The sequence below is a fragment of the Cherax quadricarinatus genome, chromosome 68 (genome assembly GCF_038502225.1).
Source record: "Cherax quadricarinatus isolate ZL_2023a chromosome 68, ASM3850222v1, whole genome shotgun sequence".
NCBI classification, from domain to species: domain Eukaryota; kingdom Metazoa; phylum Arthropoda; class Malacostraca; order Decapoda; family Parastacidae; genus Cherax; species Cherax quadricarinatus.
In genome coordinates, this window is record NC_091359.1 from 19,799,428 (window position 1) to 19,817,459 (window position 18,032).

At 39.8% G+C, this 18,032-nt stretch overlaps 1 protein-coding gene across 2 annotated transcripts in view; it reads right to left on the minus strand.

Annotated features, from left to right (window-relative positions):
- The window catches only part of LOC128697701 (retinoid-inducible serine carboxypeptidase), a 119,640-nt gene that overhangs the window by 30,778 nt on the left and 70,830 nt on the right, over positions 1-18,032 (minus strand). For both annotated transcript variants that reach the window (XM_070099756.1, XM_070099755.1), the window contains exons 4-6: positions 14,441-14,530; positions 11,273-11,383; positions 6,575-6,812 (exon numbers count right to left, since the gene is read on the minus strand). In XM_070099756.1, coding sequence (XP_069955857.1) covers positions 6,575-6,812; positions 11,273-11,383; positions 14,441-14,530 — 439 coding nt within the window. The remainder of the gene's footprint in view (positions 1-6,574; positions 6,813-11,272; positions 11,384-14,440; positions 14,531-18,032) is intronic.

Below are 18,032 nucleotides of genomic sequence, written 5' to 3' on the forward strand. Positions count from 1 at the left end.
AATTGCTATATACAGTAATTCTTGTGATCTGATAGCCAATCTTTGTTCTGACACTATTAGGTACTGAAATAGTACTCAAATAGTCACAAACACAGTGACAGGTGAACATTTTCACCTACCTCAATACACAAAGATATTCTTAAGCACTATTCATCAGTTCTCACCAAAGTAATAAAGAAAGCCAAACAACTATACTACTACAGCAGATTCACTGACACAAGAGGAGATATAAAAAAGACCTGGAAAACACTCCCAGATTCTAGGGACCTACAAACTGAAAAAAAACAAGAATATTGTCCTAACTAAACCTAATGAAACGCAAATAAATAAATAACAAAAAGGCACTGACACAGCTAACAAGATAAACGACTTCTTCTCAACCATAGGATCTAATCTCGCCAATAAAATCCCACATACCAATGCCCATGTCGGGGACTACCTAGATGGAAATTTCCCAAATTCCTTCTATCTTGTACCAACTGAGCCCACCGAGATTATAAAGTCACTAAAAAGTAACTCTGGGGGGAATCTGTCTCGTGTCCCACCATTATTGTACAAGCGAGCGGCCCATGTCCTTTTGCATGCTATTTCATTACTTTTTAACAAGTCACTAGAAACTAGCACCTTCCCGAAACTACTCAAGACAGCAAGGGTTACACCAATACATAAAGGTAGTGACCCTACAGATTTAAACAACTATAGGCCAATATCAAACCTACCATTGCTATCCAAAATCTTTGAGAAACTCATGCACAGGAGACTATATTCATTTATAACGGCACAAAACATACTCAACCCCTGCCAATTTGGATTCAGGAAAAATAAAAGCACTAATGATGCAATTACAAAAATGCTAGATCTGCTTTACACAGCATTGGAAAATAAGGAATATCTGCTAGGAATTTTTATTGACCTAAGAAAAGCTCTTGACACAGACCATGGCATCCTACTCCACAAACTTGACCATTATGGTATAAGAGGCCATGCGCTTGCATATTTCAAATCCTACCTTACTAATAGATATCAGTATGTCACCATTAAAGACACAGCATCATCAACACGGCCACTTGATACTGGAGTTCCGCAGGGAAGTGTCCTTGGTCCCCTGCTCTTCCTCATATACGTACATCAATGGTCTTCCAAACCTATCCCAACACCTGAACCCCATTCTCTTTGCTGACGACACGACTTATGTCATCTCTCACCCTAATCTTGCCACCCTCAACACCATTGTTAACGAGGAGCTGCTCAAAATATCGACTTGGATGACAGCCAATAAACTTACGCTGAACACTGACAAAACTTACTATATTATGTTTGGTAGCAGAGCAGGAGTTGCGCAAATTAACATTAAGATCGACAACACTAATTGCCAGACATAATGAGGGAAAATTCCTAGGCCTATACCTCGACAACAACCTGAATTTCAGCACCCATATAAAACACACAACCAAAAAAGTATCCAAAACGGTTGGGATCCTCTCCAAGATACGATACTAAGTGCCGCAAAATGCCCTTCTCACACTATACCACTAACTTATTTATCCATACCTCACCTATGCTATTTGTGCTTGGGGATCAACTGCAGCAACTCACCAAAAGCAAATAATAACCCAACAAAAAGCCGCAGTAAGAATCACTAAATCCCATCCCTGGCAACACCCCCCCTACTCTTCATAGATCTAAACTTACTCCCTGTTCAGTACATCCACTTACTATTGTGCAATCTACATCTACAGGACCTTAAATTCCAATATTAACCTTGACCTAAAATGCTTTCTTTATAGTTGTGACAGAACCCACAGGCATAACACCAGACACAAACATCTCTATGACATTCCCCATGTCCGACTAAACCTTTACAAAAATTCAATGTATGTCAAAGGCCCTAAAATCTGGAACACCCTCCCTGAAATTCTAGCACTGCAGACACATTCATCACCTTCAAAACTACCATTAGAAAACATCTTATCTCCCTGATACACCCTGTCAACTAATTACATGAATACCACCTGGTGGTTCACACTTACTCACTCGCCCACTTGACCACAAACACAGAAATATCAATCTTAATCTTAAAATAATGAATCCTAACTAGTCATAAGTTGGCCTGTGATACTCCAATCCTGAAACTATGTATTGTGCAAAAACAAAAGCATTCACATTGCTAAACTCACAAACTAGTATTTAGTCATTTAGCCATAATACCAACTTACCACATAATTTGTAATATTTTAAAGTTAAGAATTAATCTAAGTCTGCCCGAAATGCCTAGCCATGCTAGGTGTTCTAGTGGCCCACTCTGTAATTAGTATTTTAAACATGTAAACCACACAATATCCAAATTCTGTAAACTCAGCATTGTAATCCTTATAGAGAAAAGCTTGATTTGATTTGATACCTAAGTCACATACTATTGTCTAGAAATATATACAGTGGACCCCCGGTTCGCGATGCTATCGGTATCCGATAAATTCGGTATGCGATGCATTATATCGCAAAAAATTTGCCTCGGTTCCCGTTACAAAACCCAGTATACGCGTTTCGTCTGAGATGTGTCCATGTGTGGCATGAACTGCCCCGTGTGTGCCAGTGTTTACAAGCCAGCCAGTGTGCTCGCATCTAAGGATATATTCGGTACATTCCATATTATCACAGTGTTTTTGGTGCTTATTTCTGCAAAATAAGTCACCATGGGCCCCAAGAAAGCTTCTAGTGCCAACCCTTCGAGACCAAGGGTGCTAATGACTATTGAAATGAAGAAAGAGATAATTGCAAAGTACAAAAGGGGAGGGCGTGTGTCAGAGCTGCCCAAGTTGTATACAAAACCCCAATCAACCATCTCTACTATAGTGACCAGGAAAACGGCAATCAAGGAAGCTGTTGTTGTAAAAGGTGCAACTGTGATTACGAAACAGCGACCGCAAGTGTTAGAAAATGTTGAGAGACTGTTATTGGTGTGGATAAATGAAAAAGAGATAGCAGGAGATAGCATCTCTCAAGCAATCATTTGTGAAAAGGCTAGGCAGTTGCATGACGATTTGGTAAAGAAATTGCCTGCAACTAGTGTTGATGCGAGTGAATTTAAGGCCAGCAAAGGTTGGTTTGAAAGATTTAAGAATCGTAGTGGCATACATAGTGTGATTAGGCATGGTGAGGCTGCCAGTTCAGACCAAAAAGCAGCTGAAAAACATGTGAAGGAATTCAAGGATTACTTAGACAGTGAAGACTTGAAACCTGAACAAGTGTTTAATTAATTGCAACGAAGCAGGCCTGTTTTGGAAGAAATTGCCAAGCAGGACCTACATTACTCAGGAGGAAAAGGCACTCCCAGGACATAAGCCTATGAAAAACAGGCTTACTCTTCTCATGTGTGCCAATGCTAGTGGTGATTGCAAAGTGAAGCCTTTATTGGTGTATCACTTAGAAACTCCCAGAGCGTTCAGGCCAAAGAATATCCTCAAGGCTAATTTGTGTGTGCTGTGGAGGGCAAACAGTAAGGCATGGGTCACTAGGGTCTTTTTCTATGACTGGTTACACCATGCATTTGCCCCCACTAATACCACCCCTGTCCTGCAGCCTATGGACCAGCAGGTCATTTCCAACTTCAAGAAACTGTACACAAAAGCTATGTTTGAAAGGTGCTTTGAAGTGACCACAGACACTCTATTGACTCTAAAGGAGTTCTGGAAGGATCACTTTAATATCCTCAATTGTGTAAACCTTATAGGTAAGGCTTGGGAGGGAATGACTAAGAGGACCTTGAACTCTGCCTGGAAAAAACTGTGGCCAGAATGTGTAGAATAAAAGGGATTTCGAAGGGTTTGAGGCTAACCCTGAGAAGCCTATGCCAGTTGAGGAATCCATTGTGGCATTGGGGAAGTCCTTGGGGTTGGAGGTTAGTGGGGAGGATGTGGAAGAGTTGATGGAGGAGGACAATGATGAACTAACCACTGATTAGCTGCTAGATCATCTTCAACAGCAAGAGGTCAGACCTGAGGCAACTGCTTCGGAGGAGGGGATAGAGAAAGTGAAGAAGTTGCCTACTTCAAAGATTAGGGAAATGTGTGCAAAGTGGCTTGAAGCGCAAAGCTTTTTTGATGAAAATCGCCCTCAGACAGCTACTGAAAGCCGTGTTGGCAACCTGTACAATGACACTGTTGTGAACCACTTTAGGAAAGTCATAAAGGAACGAGAGGTACAGGCCTCTATGGACAGATATGTTGTGCGACAGAAGTCCAGTGACTCTCAAGCTGGTCCTAGTGGCATTAAAAGAAGAAGGGAACTAACCCCGGAAAAGGACTTGACACCTGAAGTCCTAATGGAGGGGGATTCCCCTTCTAAACAATAGGTTCAACACACTCCCCTCCTCCCGTCCCATCAATCATCACCAGATCTTCATTAAAGGTACGTGTCATGTATTCTATTGTTAGTAGAGTACATACTACAAACTGTGCATGTCTTCTTCAGTTTGTGTGCATTAAACTAAATATTTCATGTGGTAAATTTTTTTTTTTTCATACTTTTGGGTGTCTTGCACGGATTAATTTGATTTAAATTATTTCTTATGGGGAAAATTGATTTGCTTTCTGATAATTTTGGTTTACGATGAGCTCTCAGGAACGGATTAATATCGCAAACTGGGGGTCCACTGTACATAGTATTTATAGGTCCCAGCAATGTTTTGGATACACGAGCATAATGAAAGTTCCCTTGAAGCATCATGTAAGATTGTGTCACTCGTCTTATCACTCCACTGCTGATGATGGTGACATCTGATGAGCTGGTCTAATCTTTCTACCCCAGTGGTGACATTTGATGAGCTGGTCTAATCTTTCTACCCCAGTGGTGACATTTGATGAGCTGGTCTAATCTTTCTACCCCAGTGGTGACATTTGATGAGCTGGTCTAATCTTTCCACCCCACTAATGACAGTGGTGACATTTGATGAGCCTTCCCTTTATTTGTTTTCAGTGTTTCACATAAACATGTCTGTGTCTATCTGCATCTAGCTTTCTGCCTATCTAGCTCTCTGTCCATCTTTCTAGCTGTCTGTCCAGCTCTGTGTGTCTAGCTCTGTCTATCTGTCTGTCTAGCTCTATGTATCTGTATCTCTGTTTGTCTAGCTCTGTGTATCTGTCTATGTCTGCCTGTGTGTTTCTGTCTGCTTCTCTCTCTTGTCTCAGAGTTGCTCATGGACCAACTGCTATTACAAATGATCACTATCTACAAACACAGTATAGCAATTTGTTTGGATTTTTGGGGGGTTATCCTAGGTAATTTACACTATGTATAATTGTATTTATGTATGTGTTCCTGTGAGATAGAGACAGAGATAAACGGATACACAGACAGACAGATGGAGATAGACAGCCAATCAGCCAGCCAGCTGGCCAGCCAGGAGGCCAGCCAGCCACCGGCCAGCCAGGTAGCCAGCCAGCCGCCAGCTAGCCAGCTGGCCAGCCAGCCTGCCGAAATTACAGTTCCAGAATGTTTCTTTTTACTTAGGGCATAGGTTATAGGACATTCTGGCAGGATGTTAATACGACATGACATCAGAGAATCCTTGGTGTTTGCTGCACTGTTTGCTCTAGCTGGCGCTCAACTGAACTGGTGCTCCCACGAGGTACTAAGTGGTCCCAGATTTTTTTAATAGTGTGCACACCGAGGGTTAAGACCCATTCTATGCTGACCAGGCATCTTAGGCCAATCGTGCCAAATTTGGAGACAGCAAAAATTAAATGTAGGTCTACGTTTGGAGCACTAGCGGTAAGAACACAGGGTTTACTGCCATCACAGTCTCTCCTGTTAATGCTACACAAGCACATTATAGAGAATGAACATTGAAAGAGGCCTTCTCTATCCAGCCTCCAATAGAAATATTTGTCTAACCTATTTTTATGTTTCCCAAGTAATAGCTTTTATATCCTTTTACTCATGTGCAAGTTAATTGTTCTAACATTGTATTACTACTATTAGTACTACTACTACTTACATCACTACTACCACCACCACTAGTATTGCACCTCACTCTTAACCTATATATACCCTCTGTGTCCATGTACTGTTTGTAACGGCTTGACAAAGCTCCTGGAGAGCAAAACGTTGCCACAATAAAATGTCACATTAGTTGCACTCGTGTCCTTTTACTTTACATATTGTCGGTAATTCTACCAACTTTATTACAATTTGTTAATACTTTTGGGTATCTGGAATGGATTAATTGGATTTACATTATTTCTTGTGGGGAATATGGTTTTGGTTTTCATGAATTTTGGTTTCTGGCAGACTCTGGAAAAGATTAATCATGAAAACCTAGGGTCCACTATACAGTAAACTACTGTATAAATATTTAAAAGTATACCAGAAATGTTATAACTGGTGCAAAGGTGACATTAAAACAATATTACAGCTGGCTGACACAAACCCACTACCATTATAGTATGCTCCTAACTTAGCAATGAATTAGTTTACCAACGTGGTCTTAGGAATGGAACTCCGTCCTTAAATGAGGAGAGGCTGTATTAAACAAATTCATGGATAATAAAGCATTCAAATTAACATACTATCTTACCCTGATTCTTTGAAGCGAAGATATGTGATGTATGACTTGCAATAGCATTGGAAGAATTAGCTCGACAAGGTTCCTTGAGAATATTGTAAAAGTTAACCCCATTAGTTACATTCTCTATTAAATTTTCTGTCTCGCCCCAGAGTTCTGTGGCTGGTCCCAGCTTTCCTGCTTTAACAGCATCAGATACTTCCTGGGCCTTGTTATTGACCTTCGTCAGGCCAGCAGAATCAATCAAGGACTGCAAGAAACATTGAAATAAAAAAACAAATTCATTTCAAGTTCATATAAACTCTTATAAATTATTTGTTGTAAGCACTGTAAGACTGCCTTCATCCATTTGTATTTTTATTAGTTTTGTGACATAGCAGTGACAGTTAATCCTTTCAGGGTCCAAGGCCCAAATCTGGAGTCACGCACCAGTGTCCAAGAATTTAAAAAAAAAAATTTTGTTATTTTTTCTTATGAAATCGTAGAGAATCTTTTTGTGAAGGTAATAAAACAAAAAGTACGAAATTTGGTGGAAAATTGACGAAATTATGCTCTCGCGAATTTTGATGTGTCAGCGATATTTACGAATCGGCGATTTTGCCGACTTTTGACTCCTATTTTAGGCCAATTACATTATTCCAATCAACCAAATTCTTAGCTATTTCACTAGTATTACTTCTATTCTATCGATTGAGCACAAGAAATCGCCAAGTCAACTGTTTCAACTACAAAATAAAGTGATCGGAAATTGTTAATTTGGCCAATTTAACACAAAGTTCAAAATATTCCAATTTCAAAATAGGGTCCAGAATAAACAATGTAGGCATTCCTGGCACTAAACTAACATTTCCTCTGTTCATTAGTTATGTTTTGAGGCTTTACAAATAAATTCCATTTTGATTTTTTATTCACATAATGAATTTTTATTCACACCAAAAAATAGAAGATTTACTGTTATGCAATACTGTAATAATTGTATAAATATCATCACCATATTTGTGAATGTATATTAGACCCACCAGCTGACGTGTATTAGATGTGTGAGGTCGTTTGTTTACTCTTGAATATCGGCAAAAATTTAACATTTCCGCTATTTTGAGCTCAGTTTCAAGCCATTTCCAGTGCTAAAACCAATCAAAATCATCTCTATTTCTGTAATATGTCTTCCATTCTATCAAATGAGACCAAGAAATCACAAATACAACTATAAAAAACATACGAAAAAACACTGCAAAGTTGCTGTTTTAATCGAAAAATCATGATTTCAGTTTTTTTCTCTCATTATACACAGTGTGCTGCAGGATCTGTTTTATGTGGTGCACACATACCACATAGATGTATTCTCTCATATCTAGGCCCAAATGTACCACTCACAGTTTATCAGAGTGAGCTGAGCTCATGGCGTAGATCTACGGTTTGGACACTCACCATAAAGCCGTAGATCTACGGGACGGACCCTGAAAGGGTTAATTCCATCTGGTTGATTGTTTTACATACCAGAAATAGTACCGATCCTAGGACTAAAACTGTAGGGATGCATTATATTCTTGGCCAATCTCATGCTCTCTTCACCATTATTGCATCTGTTACCAGTTTATATATATATTTTTTTTTCAACAAGTTGGCTGTCTCCCACCGAGGCAGGGTGACCGAAAAAAATACTTTCATCATCATTCAACACTTTCACCTCACTCACACAATCACTGTCTTTTCAGAGGCACCCACATACAACAGTTTAGAAGCATATACTGCATAACATACCCCTCGAAACTGCCAATATCCCAAACCCCTCGTTTAAAGTGCAGGCATTGTACTTCACATTTCCAGTACTCAAGTCTGGCAATATAAAAATAACCGGCTTCCCTGAATCCCTTCACTAAATGTTACCCTGCTCACACTCCAACAGCTTATCAGGTCCCAAAAACCATTCATCTCTATTCACACCTAACACGCTCACACATGCTTCCTGGAAGTCCAAGCCTCTCGCCCACAAAACCTCCTTTACCCCCTCCCTCTAACCTTTTCTAGGATGACCCCTACCCTGCCTTCCTTCCCCTACAAATTTATACGCTCTCCAAGTCATTCTACTTTGATCCATTCTCTCTAAATGACCAAACCACCTCAACTCCTCTTCAGCCCTCTGACTAATTTCCACACATTGAATTCTTTGCATAATATTTACACCACACATTGCCCTTAGACATGACATGTCCACTGCCTTCAGCCGCCTCCATGCTGCAGCATTTACAACCGAAGCTTCACACCCATATAAGTGTTGGCACCACTATACTTTCGTACATTCCCTTCTTTGCCTCCATGGATAACATTTTTGTCTCCATGGAGGCACCACTCATCTTTTTTTCTTTCATCAATTCTATGGTTAACCTCATCCTTCATAAACCCATCCACTGACAACTCCCAAATATCTGAAAACATTCACTTTTTCCATACTCCCTCTCTCCAATGTGATATCCAATTTTTCTTTATCTAAATCATTTGATACCCTCATCACCTTACTCTTATCTATGTTCACTTTCAACTTTCTACCTTTACACACCCTCCCAAACTCATCCACTAACCTTTGTAACTTTTCTTTAGACTCTCCCATAAGCATAGTATCATCAGCAAAAAGTAACTGTCAACTCCCATTCTGCATTTGATTCCCCATAATTTAATCCCACCCCTCTCCCGAACACCCTAGCATTAATTTCTTTTACAACCACATCTATAAATATATTAAACAACCATGGTGACATTATACATCCCTGTCTAAGACCTACTTTTACTGGGAAGTAATCTCCCTGTCTCCTACACACCCTAACCTGAGCCTCACTATCCTCATAAAAACTCTACAGTATTTAGTAACTTACCACCTATTCCATACACTTGCAACATCTGCCACATTGCTCCCCTATCCACTATCATATGCCTTTTCTAAATCCATAAATGCAATGAAAACTTTACTACCTTTATCTAAATACTGTTCACATATATGCTTCAATGTAAACACTTAATCTACACATCCCCTACCCACTCTAAAGCCTCCTTGCTCATCCGCAATCCTACATTCTGTCTTACCTCTAATTCTTTCAATAATAACCCTACCGTACACTTTTCCTGGTATACTCAGTAAACCTTTTCCCCTATAATTTTTACAATCTCTTCTGTTCCCCTTCCCTTTATAGAAAGGAACTATACATGCTCTCTACCAATCCCTAGGTACCTTTCCCTCTTTCATACATTTATTAAACAAAAATACCGACCACTCCAACACTATACCCCTGCTTTTAACATTTCTGTTATGATCCCGTCAGTTCCAGCTGCTTTACCCACTTTCATTCTACATAATGCCTCATGCACCTCCCCCACACTCGCATCCTCTTCTTCACTCCTAAAAGATGTTATACCTCCCTGGCCAGTGCATGAAATTACCGCCGCTCTTTCTTCATTGACATTTAAAAGTTCCTCAAAATATTCCCGCCATCTACCCAATACCTCCAGCTCCCCATCTACTAACTCCCCTACTCTGTTTTTAACTGACAAATCCATTCGTTCCCTAGGCTTTCTTAACAGTTTATATATCCGATTTATATATCAGGCCCTAGTGGAAAGCTGTGTGTATACAGGTCTCCATATTTATGTAAAGCATAAATATGTACCAAAGATCAGAGTGTATCTATGTAACTGGTTCCCAGGTGCCCCATTTACGAGTGTAAATGCTTGACAATGCAAAGTTAGGAGCCACCTGTCTATAAAATGCAGTCTAATACTGCATGTAGTATTAAAAGGATCTGCTACTAGTGTCTCTTAACAGCTCCTCAAAATATTCCCTCTATTTTTCTAGTTCCTCCACCTTCCTATCCAACGTTTTTTTTTTTTTTTATCTGCTAAGCCCATTTGGTTCCCAGGTTTTCTCAACTTGTAATCTTCCTCCAAAACAGTTTCTTATTCTCAACAAAATTTGCTGCCAAGAACCTCATCCATTCTCTCATTGGCTTTCCCTCATCATTCTTTTTTTAACCTCTTCGTACATCATTTTTACATTGTAAACACCTCTCATACATTTTTTTCTCCCTTACCACCCTCTCTACTTCATCAATCAACCAAGCATTCCTCTTCCTGCATGCACCCACCCTCCTATACCCACAAACTTTTGCTGTGCATTCTAGCACTGCATTCTTAAATGTACCCCATACCTCTTTTTTAACTTCTCAGTCGTTTATATCTTCCTTTAACCGTTTCCTCCTCTAGTTCACTTACTTTCACCTCTTTCTTATCCACTAATGACATTACCCTTGTACTCCATCTATTTCTTATTCTCACTGTAGCTACCATTAAATATCTGCCACATCACTTCTAAAAACACGCATCCAGAAGTCTATCCAATAACCTTTTTATACACTAAAACAATCAAACATACTTCTGTTATTGCTCCCTGCATATCTTGTATACATATTTCTTTTTTTTTTTCCTCCTTCAACCAAGTACAGTACTATTACCAAAATACTTTCTATACATAATTCAATTACAAAACTAATAACAATACAGCTGATTTATGCATAAACTATGAAAAATCATTTCCCTCAGAGATTCATTTTTAACCCTTGAAAAGAGAGAATAAAACATTAAAAATCTAAATCATGCTGAAGTATCATACTTGCTATCACTCAGTAAAGACCATCTTCCATGTTTAGCAAACAATAATAATACCGTGGCATAGAGGTAGGATCCCCATGAGAGAACAGCATCAACAGGGGACACCCAAGAATCTCCCAGAGCAACTCCAGCCAACTGGCACCTTATTTTCTTCTGTAGAACTGCCTGTTGATAGAACGAGAACATTTGTATATATATTAAGTGAGCAATTGAGCTAGGCCTAAAAATGCATACACAGTACACACACATATTTTAAAATATTTTCATCCTTAGCTCATAGTGAGTGGTGAATATATTTATTGTAAGAAGTCTGAATAAATGAAGAATGTGTACAACTGAAAACCACTGCACTGGTAAAATGCAGTAAAGTGAAGCACTGTAAAGCAGGACCTGCCTGTATTAAACATTTCCTAAGCAAATTTATTCTAAATATAAAAAGAGTAACATTTAAACTTACAAAGTATAGTAAAACCTTGATTTATCAGACTTTAGTTTGATGCATTTTGAACTTAACAGTGTATGGACAGTTCAGAAATAGCAGGTTTCGTCTATCAAATTGAGAATTATGCATTACTGTTGTGATCACAGAAAAACATCATCATTAATCTGACTGAAGGGACCAGCAGCATTAGCAGGCACCCCTCTTCCCTCTACTAATCCATTAAATCAAGTTGTCACTGTATAGTATTGTGCTTTGATTTCAGTAGTCCTGAGGTGAGAATAAGACAAGATAAGATTTCGTTCGGATTTTTAACCCCGGAGGGTTAGCCACCCAGGATAACCCAAGAAAGTCAGTGCGCCATCGAGGACTGTCTAACTTATTTCCATTGGGGTCCTTAATCTTGTCCCCCAGGATGCAACTCACACCAGTCGACTAACACCCAGGTACCTATTTGCTGCTAGGTGAACAGGACAACAGGTGTAAGGAAACGTGTCGAAATGTTTCCACCCGCCGGGAATCGAACCCGGGCCCTCCGTGTGTGAAGCGGGAGCTTTAGCCACCTGCCACTAGGCAGTTTCCATCACCCTGGATCAGTTTCATGTTACAATTAAACCATTCTTATGGCTTGCCTACTGTGGAAAATTAAAATTACCTGGATGAATCTCATTAGATACATACCAGTAATTTAATAAAAGTAACAAAGATAATTATTCTTTATCAAGGTTACAGAGACATGTAGGAATTTTAGGACATCCTAGGTTGCAAAAAATGTCCCCCTTTGATACCTACTACAATCCCTATCTCCACAAGTCACTCTGGACCTATGTTAATTTCAACTGAAATATACATCACCAGGAATTCTGGTAAAACAATAATATATATATGTGGACTGTATGTTAAATTTAATAAATGACTACATATACATTGAAGGAGAATTTATAATAACTCACCAATTTGTCTGGAGATTACTTGGTGTGTCATACATAAACCCCTGCCTAAAATATGAAGAAAATACTGGCCAGAATTTCAATAAATAGACATCACCTGGGTTAATTTAACCCTTGGAGGGTCGACAGGCCCTCTCCGAGACTCGTTCTCAGGGTCGGCCAAATTTAAAAAAAAAAATTAGTTTTTCTTATGAAAAGATAGAAAATCTTTTCCCGATCATAATGACACCAAAAGTATGAAATTTGATGGGAAACTTACGGAATTATGCTCTTGCGAAGTTAGCGGTCTCGAAGATGTTTACGCATCGGCGATTTTGCCCACTTTGAGCCCTATTTTCGGTCAATTCCAATGTATTAGTCGACAAAAATCATAACTATTTCGCTAGAACTCCATTTTTTTTCTATCAAATGAGTACAAGAAACCACCCATTTACCAATTTCAACTATCCAATAAAGTGGTCAGAATTTAGCAATTTTGCCAATTTCACACAAATTTCAAAAGATGCCAATTTCCAAATAGGGTCCAGAATAAACAAGAAAGACATTCCTGGCACTAAAATAACAAGCTCTCTGTTTGTTAGTCACGTCCCCAGGCCCCTCTTATATTTCTTTGGCTTTCCAAAGAAATATTTTTTTTATTCTTACAAAAAATAGAAGATTTACTGTTATGCAGACTGTATTAGTGTAGAAATGGTATAAATAATATCAGCACACTTGTGAAAGAATATTAGACTCACCAGTTGACGTGTATTGGACGCTTGGCATGATCTGTTTACTTTTGAACTTTGATAAAAATCGAACATTTCTGCTACTTTGCGCTCAATTTCAAGGTACTTTTCATTGTAAAACCAGTCAAAATCATCGCAATTTCTGTAATATGTCTTCCATTCTATAAAATGAGACCAAGAAAACTAGAATACAACAAATACCATACGAAAATACAGTGCAAAGTCGCTGTTTTATTCCAAAAATATAGTCAAAGTTTTTTTTTTCTCATTACGCACTGTGCTGCAGGATTTTTTTTTATACTGCGCACACTGACCACATAGACCCATTCTTTCATATGTAGGCCTACCAGCTTTCTCTCACTAGATTTGAGGGCGCTAGAATTTAGGCGTACTAGTACGTCAAAAACCCTGGTGTGTAAGCCGTACTAGTACGTCCGAAACCCTCAAAGGGTTAATCCTGTTCCCATCTAATTATGAAGTCCTGTCCAGTCACCTAATTCTCACATTCTTCAGGACTGCAAATCCAACAATTTTTGCTCCTATTTGAGAGGTTTCAACCACAATTTAACCTCTAGAGCGACAAAAATTCTTCCAATTCTTCCTTATGTTTCTCATGCCCAGTTCAAAACAATAGCGACCTCTCCCTTCCCCAGCGACGCTCCCACTCTCGCTGGTTTTTTTTTTTTTTTTTTTTTTTACAAATTAATTTTTATTAAATACAATATATTTCATCAATTTACATACAAAATGCACTGTATTTTCGGAAAATATACATTATTTTCCACATCTACACCCTTGCTCCATTCCTGGAAATCTTGCCTTCTTTTTTTTTCCCCAGAAAAGTTCCAGAAAACTAATGAATATGCCATTTCAAGCACAGACAATCAATAATTCTCTAAAGTTAAAAGAATGTTTCTCAAGATTATCAGAGATACACAAAAAGCATATTTAATATCTCCTTGTAATGTAAATAACCCAATGACAACTGGAATTTTTTTTATAGACCTGTTGAACTATCATTCGCAAATTACCTTCATTATTTTTGAAGTGACACTTAGTAAAAATAAGCCATACAAAGGAGAACTATTTGTTCAACATTACTCACTTTATTGAGAGAGACTGCAAACTGGGCTGCCATTTTTCCACCATAGGACTCGGCAAATATGTAGAGTGGGACAGTCTGAAACTCTGGAACCTGTGCAAATCAAAACAAAATTTAAATGGCAAGACATTACAAGTCATTACCTTAAAATATAAGTATTAAACCTATATGGGTTATACAGCACTGCAGTGTAGGGATATACAAGGGAAGGTGTTAGTGCAGCTGTGGGTGACTAAGGGTGCAAAATTAATGTGAAAGTTGATGAAATACATGCTTCTTTCAAAAAGCCAGAGATAAGTTTGCAATGAAGGTAGGACCAGTGGCGTTGTAAGGGGGGAAGCGCCCCGCGTGACACCAAGGGGTGACACCACAGAGCCTCTAAAGAAGTTGACAAATGCCCAAAACAGTGCTGCAGCAACATAAGAGGAAAATCTTAGTACAGTGGACCCCCGGTTAACGAACTTTTTTCATTCCAGTAGTATGTTCAGGTGCCAGTACTGACCGAATTTTTTCCCATAACGAATATTGTGAAGTAGATTAGTCCATTTCAGACCCCCAAACATACACGTACAAACGCACTTACATAAATACACTTACATAATTGGTCGCATTTGGAGGTGATCGTTAAGCGGGGGTCCACTGTATATGGCCTATTATATGATTACAGAGTACAAATAGGCCTATATAGGGAAAATCATTGATTCTGATGATGTGATAGATGATTTTGCAGGATTGAAGGCAAGGAAATATAAGATTAGATTTATTGAGATGTTATCTGTACTCAAGGTCAAATCAGAACTAGTGTTTCTCTGATATTGCAATGTTTTTCGTTATTTTTCAAGTTTTTTTTTTTTCACTGTTGAAGACTAATAAATGTAGGATCTGTTGCTGTCCTCAAAGTGGTATTTGAGTTTATGTTTCCTCAATATTACTAAGATTATTTATCATTAACCCCTTGACTGTTGCAACCCCCAATCCTCAGGTGTCTCCTGGTGTCGCCAAATTTAAAAAAAAAAAAATTATTTTTTCTTATGAAATGATAGAGAATCTTTTCCCGATTGTATTGACACCAAAAAAACGAAATTTGGTGGATTATTATTATTATTATAATCAAAAAGAAGCGCTAAGCCACAAGGGCTATACAGCGCTGCAGGGTAGGGAAGGAAGCAAGGGAATTGGATGGCAGAAAGGAGGGGGGATGATCAGCAGGTTACAGAAAACAGCGGGGCAGGGGATAGTACGGGGGTAGAGGGTAGCAAGAGATTCAAGTAGAAAGGGCTGAAAGTATCAGAATTTGTGAAGTAAGTCAGTTGTTGTCAAAAAGTCAATGAGAGAGTCCGGATGAAAGGTGGGTCCATCAGCGAGAAGGGAAGGTAAAGAGAGAGCAGCGGGGCGAAGACGACGACAGAGGTAAATTCTGCGTGCTCGTTGATAAAGTGGGCAGTCCAACAGAATGTGGCTGACTGATAATGGAGCTTGGCAATTCTCACAGAGAGGAGCAAGACGCCTCTCCATGAGATATCCATGAGTAAGACGAGTATGGCCAATGCGAAGACGGGAGAGAGTAGTCTCCCAACCTCGACACTGGTGATAAGAAGACGGCCAGTAACCTATACTCGGTTTAATAGACTGAAGTTTGTTGCCGAGCATAGTAGACCAACGTTGTTGCCAACGGGTGTGAAGGTGGGAAGATATTACAGCAAAATAGTCCGTACATGGAATACCTCTATAAGAAACTGGTAGGTCATGTACTGCTGACCGCGCAGCAGTGTCTGCCTGTTCATTGCCCTGTACGTCAACATGACCAGGGACCCAACAAAAAACAATATCTTTATGCTTAGTAAAGATGCGGCGTAGCCAAAGTTGGATACGGAGGACTAAGGGGTGAGGTGTATCAAATTTTTGTATAGCCTGTAAAGCACTAAGGGAGTCTGAGACAACCACAAATGATGACACAGGCATAGATGCAATACGGATAAGTGCTGTAAGGATGGCATATAATTCAGCAGTAAAAATACTAGCTGAAGATAGTAAATGCCCTTGTACGACGCTGTCCGGAAACACTGCTGCGAATCCTACGCCGTCAGAAGACTTAGAGCCATCTGTGTACACAGCAATGGCATGAGAATGAGAGTGAAAGTGGTCAAGAAAAAGAGAGCGGGAAGCGACCGTAGACAGTTGGGCTTTCGAGCAAGGGAGGGAGAAAGAACAGACTCGAACAGCTGGAACTTCCCAGGGGGGTAGGGAAAAGTGAGATGCTACATGCACATAGAAAGGTGGTAGTTGAAGAGAAGACAAGAGCAAATGAAGGCGAAGAGAGAAGGGACGGAGTAAGCAGGGGCGGCGAACAAATAAAGAATGTCTACTAATATCAGTGACCATTCTATAAATGGAAGGATTGCGGAGATCATGAGAGCGTACATAGTAGCGCAGGCAATGGGCATCACGGCGATCGGATAAGGATGGAACGTTCGCTTCTGCATAGAGGCTTTCGACAGGGGAAGAGCGAAAAGCACCAAGGCATAAACGTAATCCTTGGTGATGAATGGGGTTAAGGCTAGAGAGAGTAGCAGGAGATGCCGCTGAATAGATCTGGTCACCATAATCAAGTTTCAATAAAATAAGGGTGGAATGTAGGTGAAGGAGGGTTCGACGATCAGCTCCCCACGAAAGATGAGCAAGGGTTTTAAGAAGGTTCAGCCGGCTGTGACAAGTTGCCTTCAGAGAGGTAATGTGAGGTTTCCAGGATAACCTACGATCAAAGAGGAGGCCCAGAAACTTGACTGTATCACGTTCAGGGATACGGGAGCCATAGAGGTACAAAGGATGATCGGAGATGACAGAGCGTCTAGTGAAAGTGATTTGGTGGGTTTTAGTGCTGGAAAATTTAAACCCATGTGTGGTGGCCCAATTGGAAACACGGTCGACTGCATGCTGGAGAGAAACTGTAAGGAGGTGACAGTCAGCGCCTGCACAGGCAATAGCGAAGTCATCAACATAGAGTGATGACCAAATATTTGATGGAAGACTAGAGGCCAAATCATTAATAGCAAGGAGAAAAAGTGTTGTGCTTAGAACACATCCCTGGGGGACACCTTCAGCTTGGATAAAGTCCGGGGAGAGCACATTATTAACCCGAACACGGAAATGCCTGTCAGTTAAAAAGTTCTTAAGGAAGGATGGTAGATTGCCTCGAAGGCCTAAGGAGTGGGCTTGGGCTAAAATATTATACCTCCAAGTTGTGTCATATGCCTTCTCAAGGTCAAAAAATATGGCAATAACTGAGTGGTTATTCGCAAAGGCATTACGAACATACGTATCCAAGCGCAGTAAGGGGTCTATGGTAGAACGTCCCTTACGAAAGCCATATTGACGAGTGGAGAGACTGTTGTGTGTCTCTAAATACCACACTAAATGTCTATTTACTAGACGTTCCATTACTTTGCAAACTGCACTGGTAAGAGCAATGGGACGATAGTGGGAGGTTTCATGTCCCGTAGTGCCTGGTTTGCGGAAAGGGAGAACAATGGCGGATTTCCACAGCTGTGGAAGAACTCCTTGTGACCAAATAAGATTGTAAAGGCGTAATAGGACT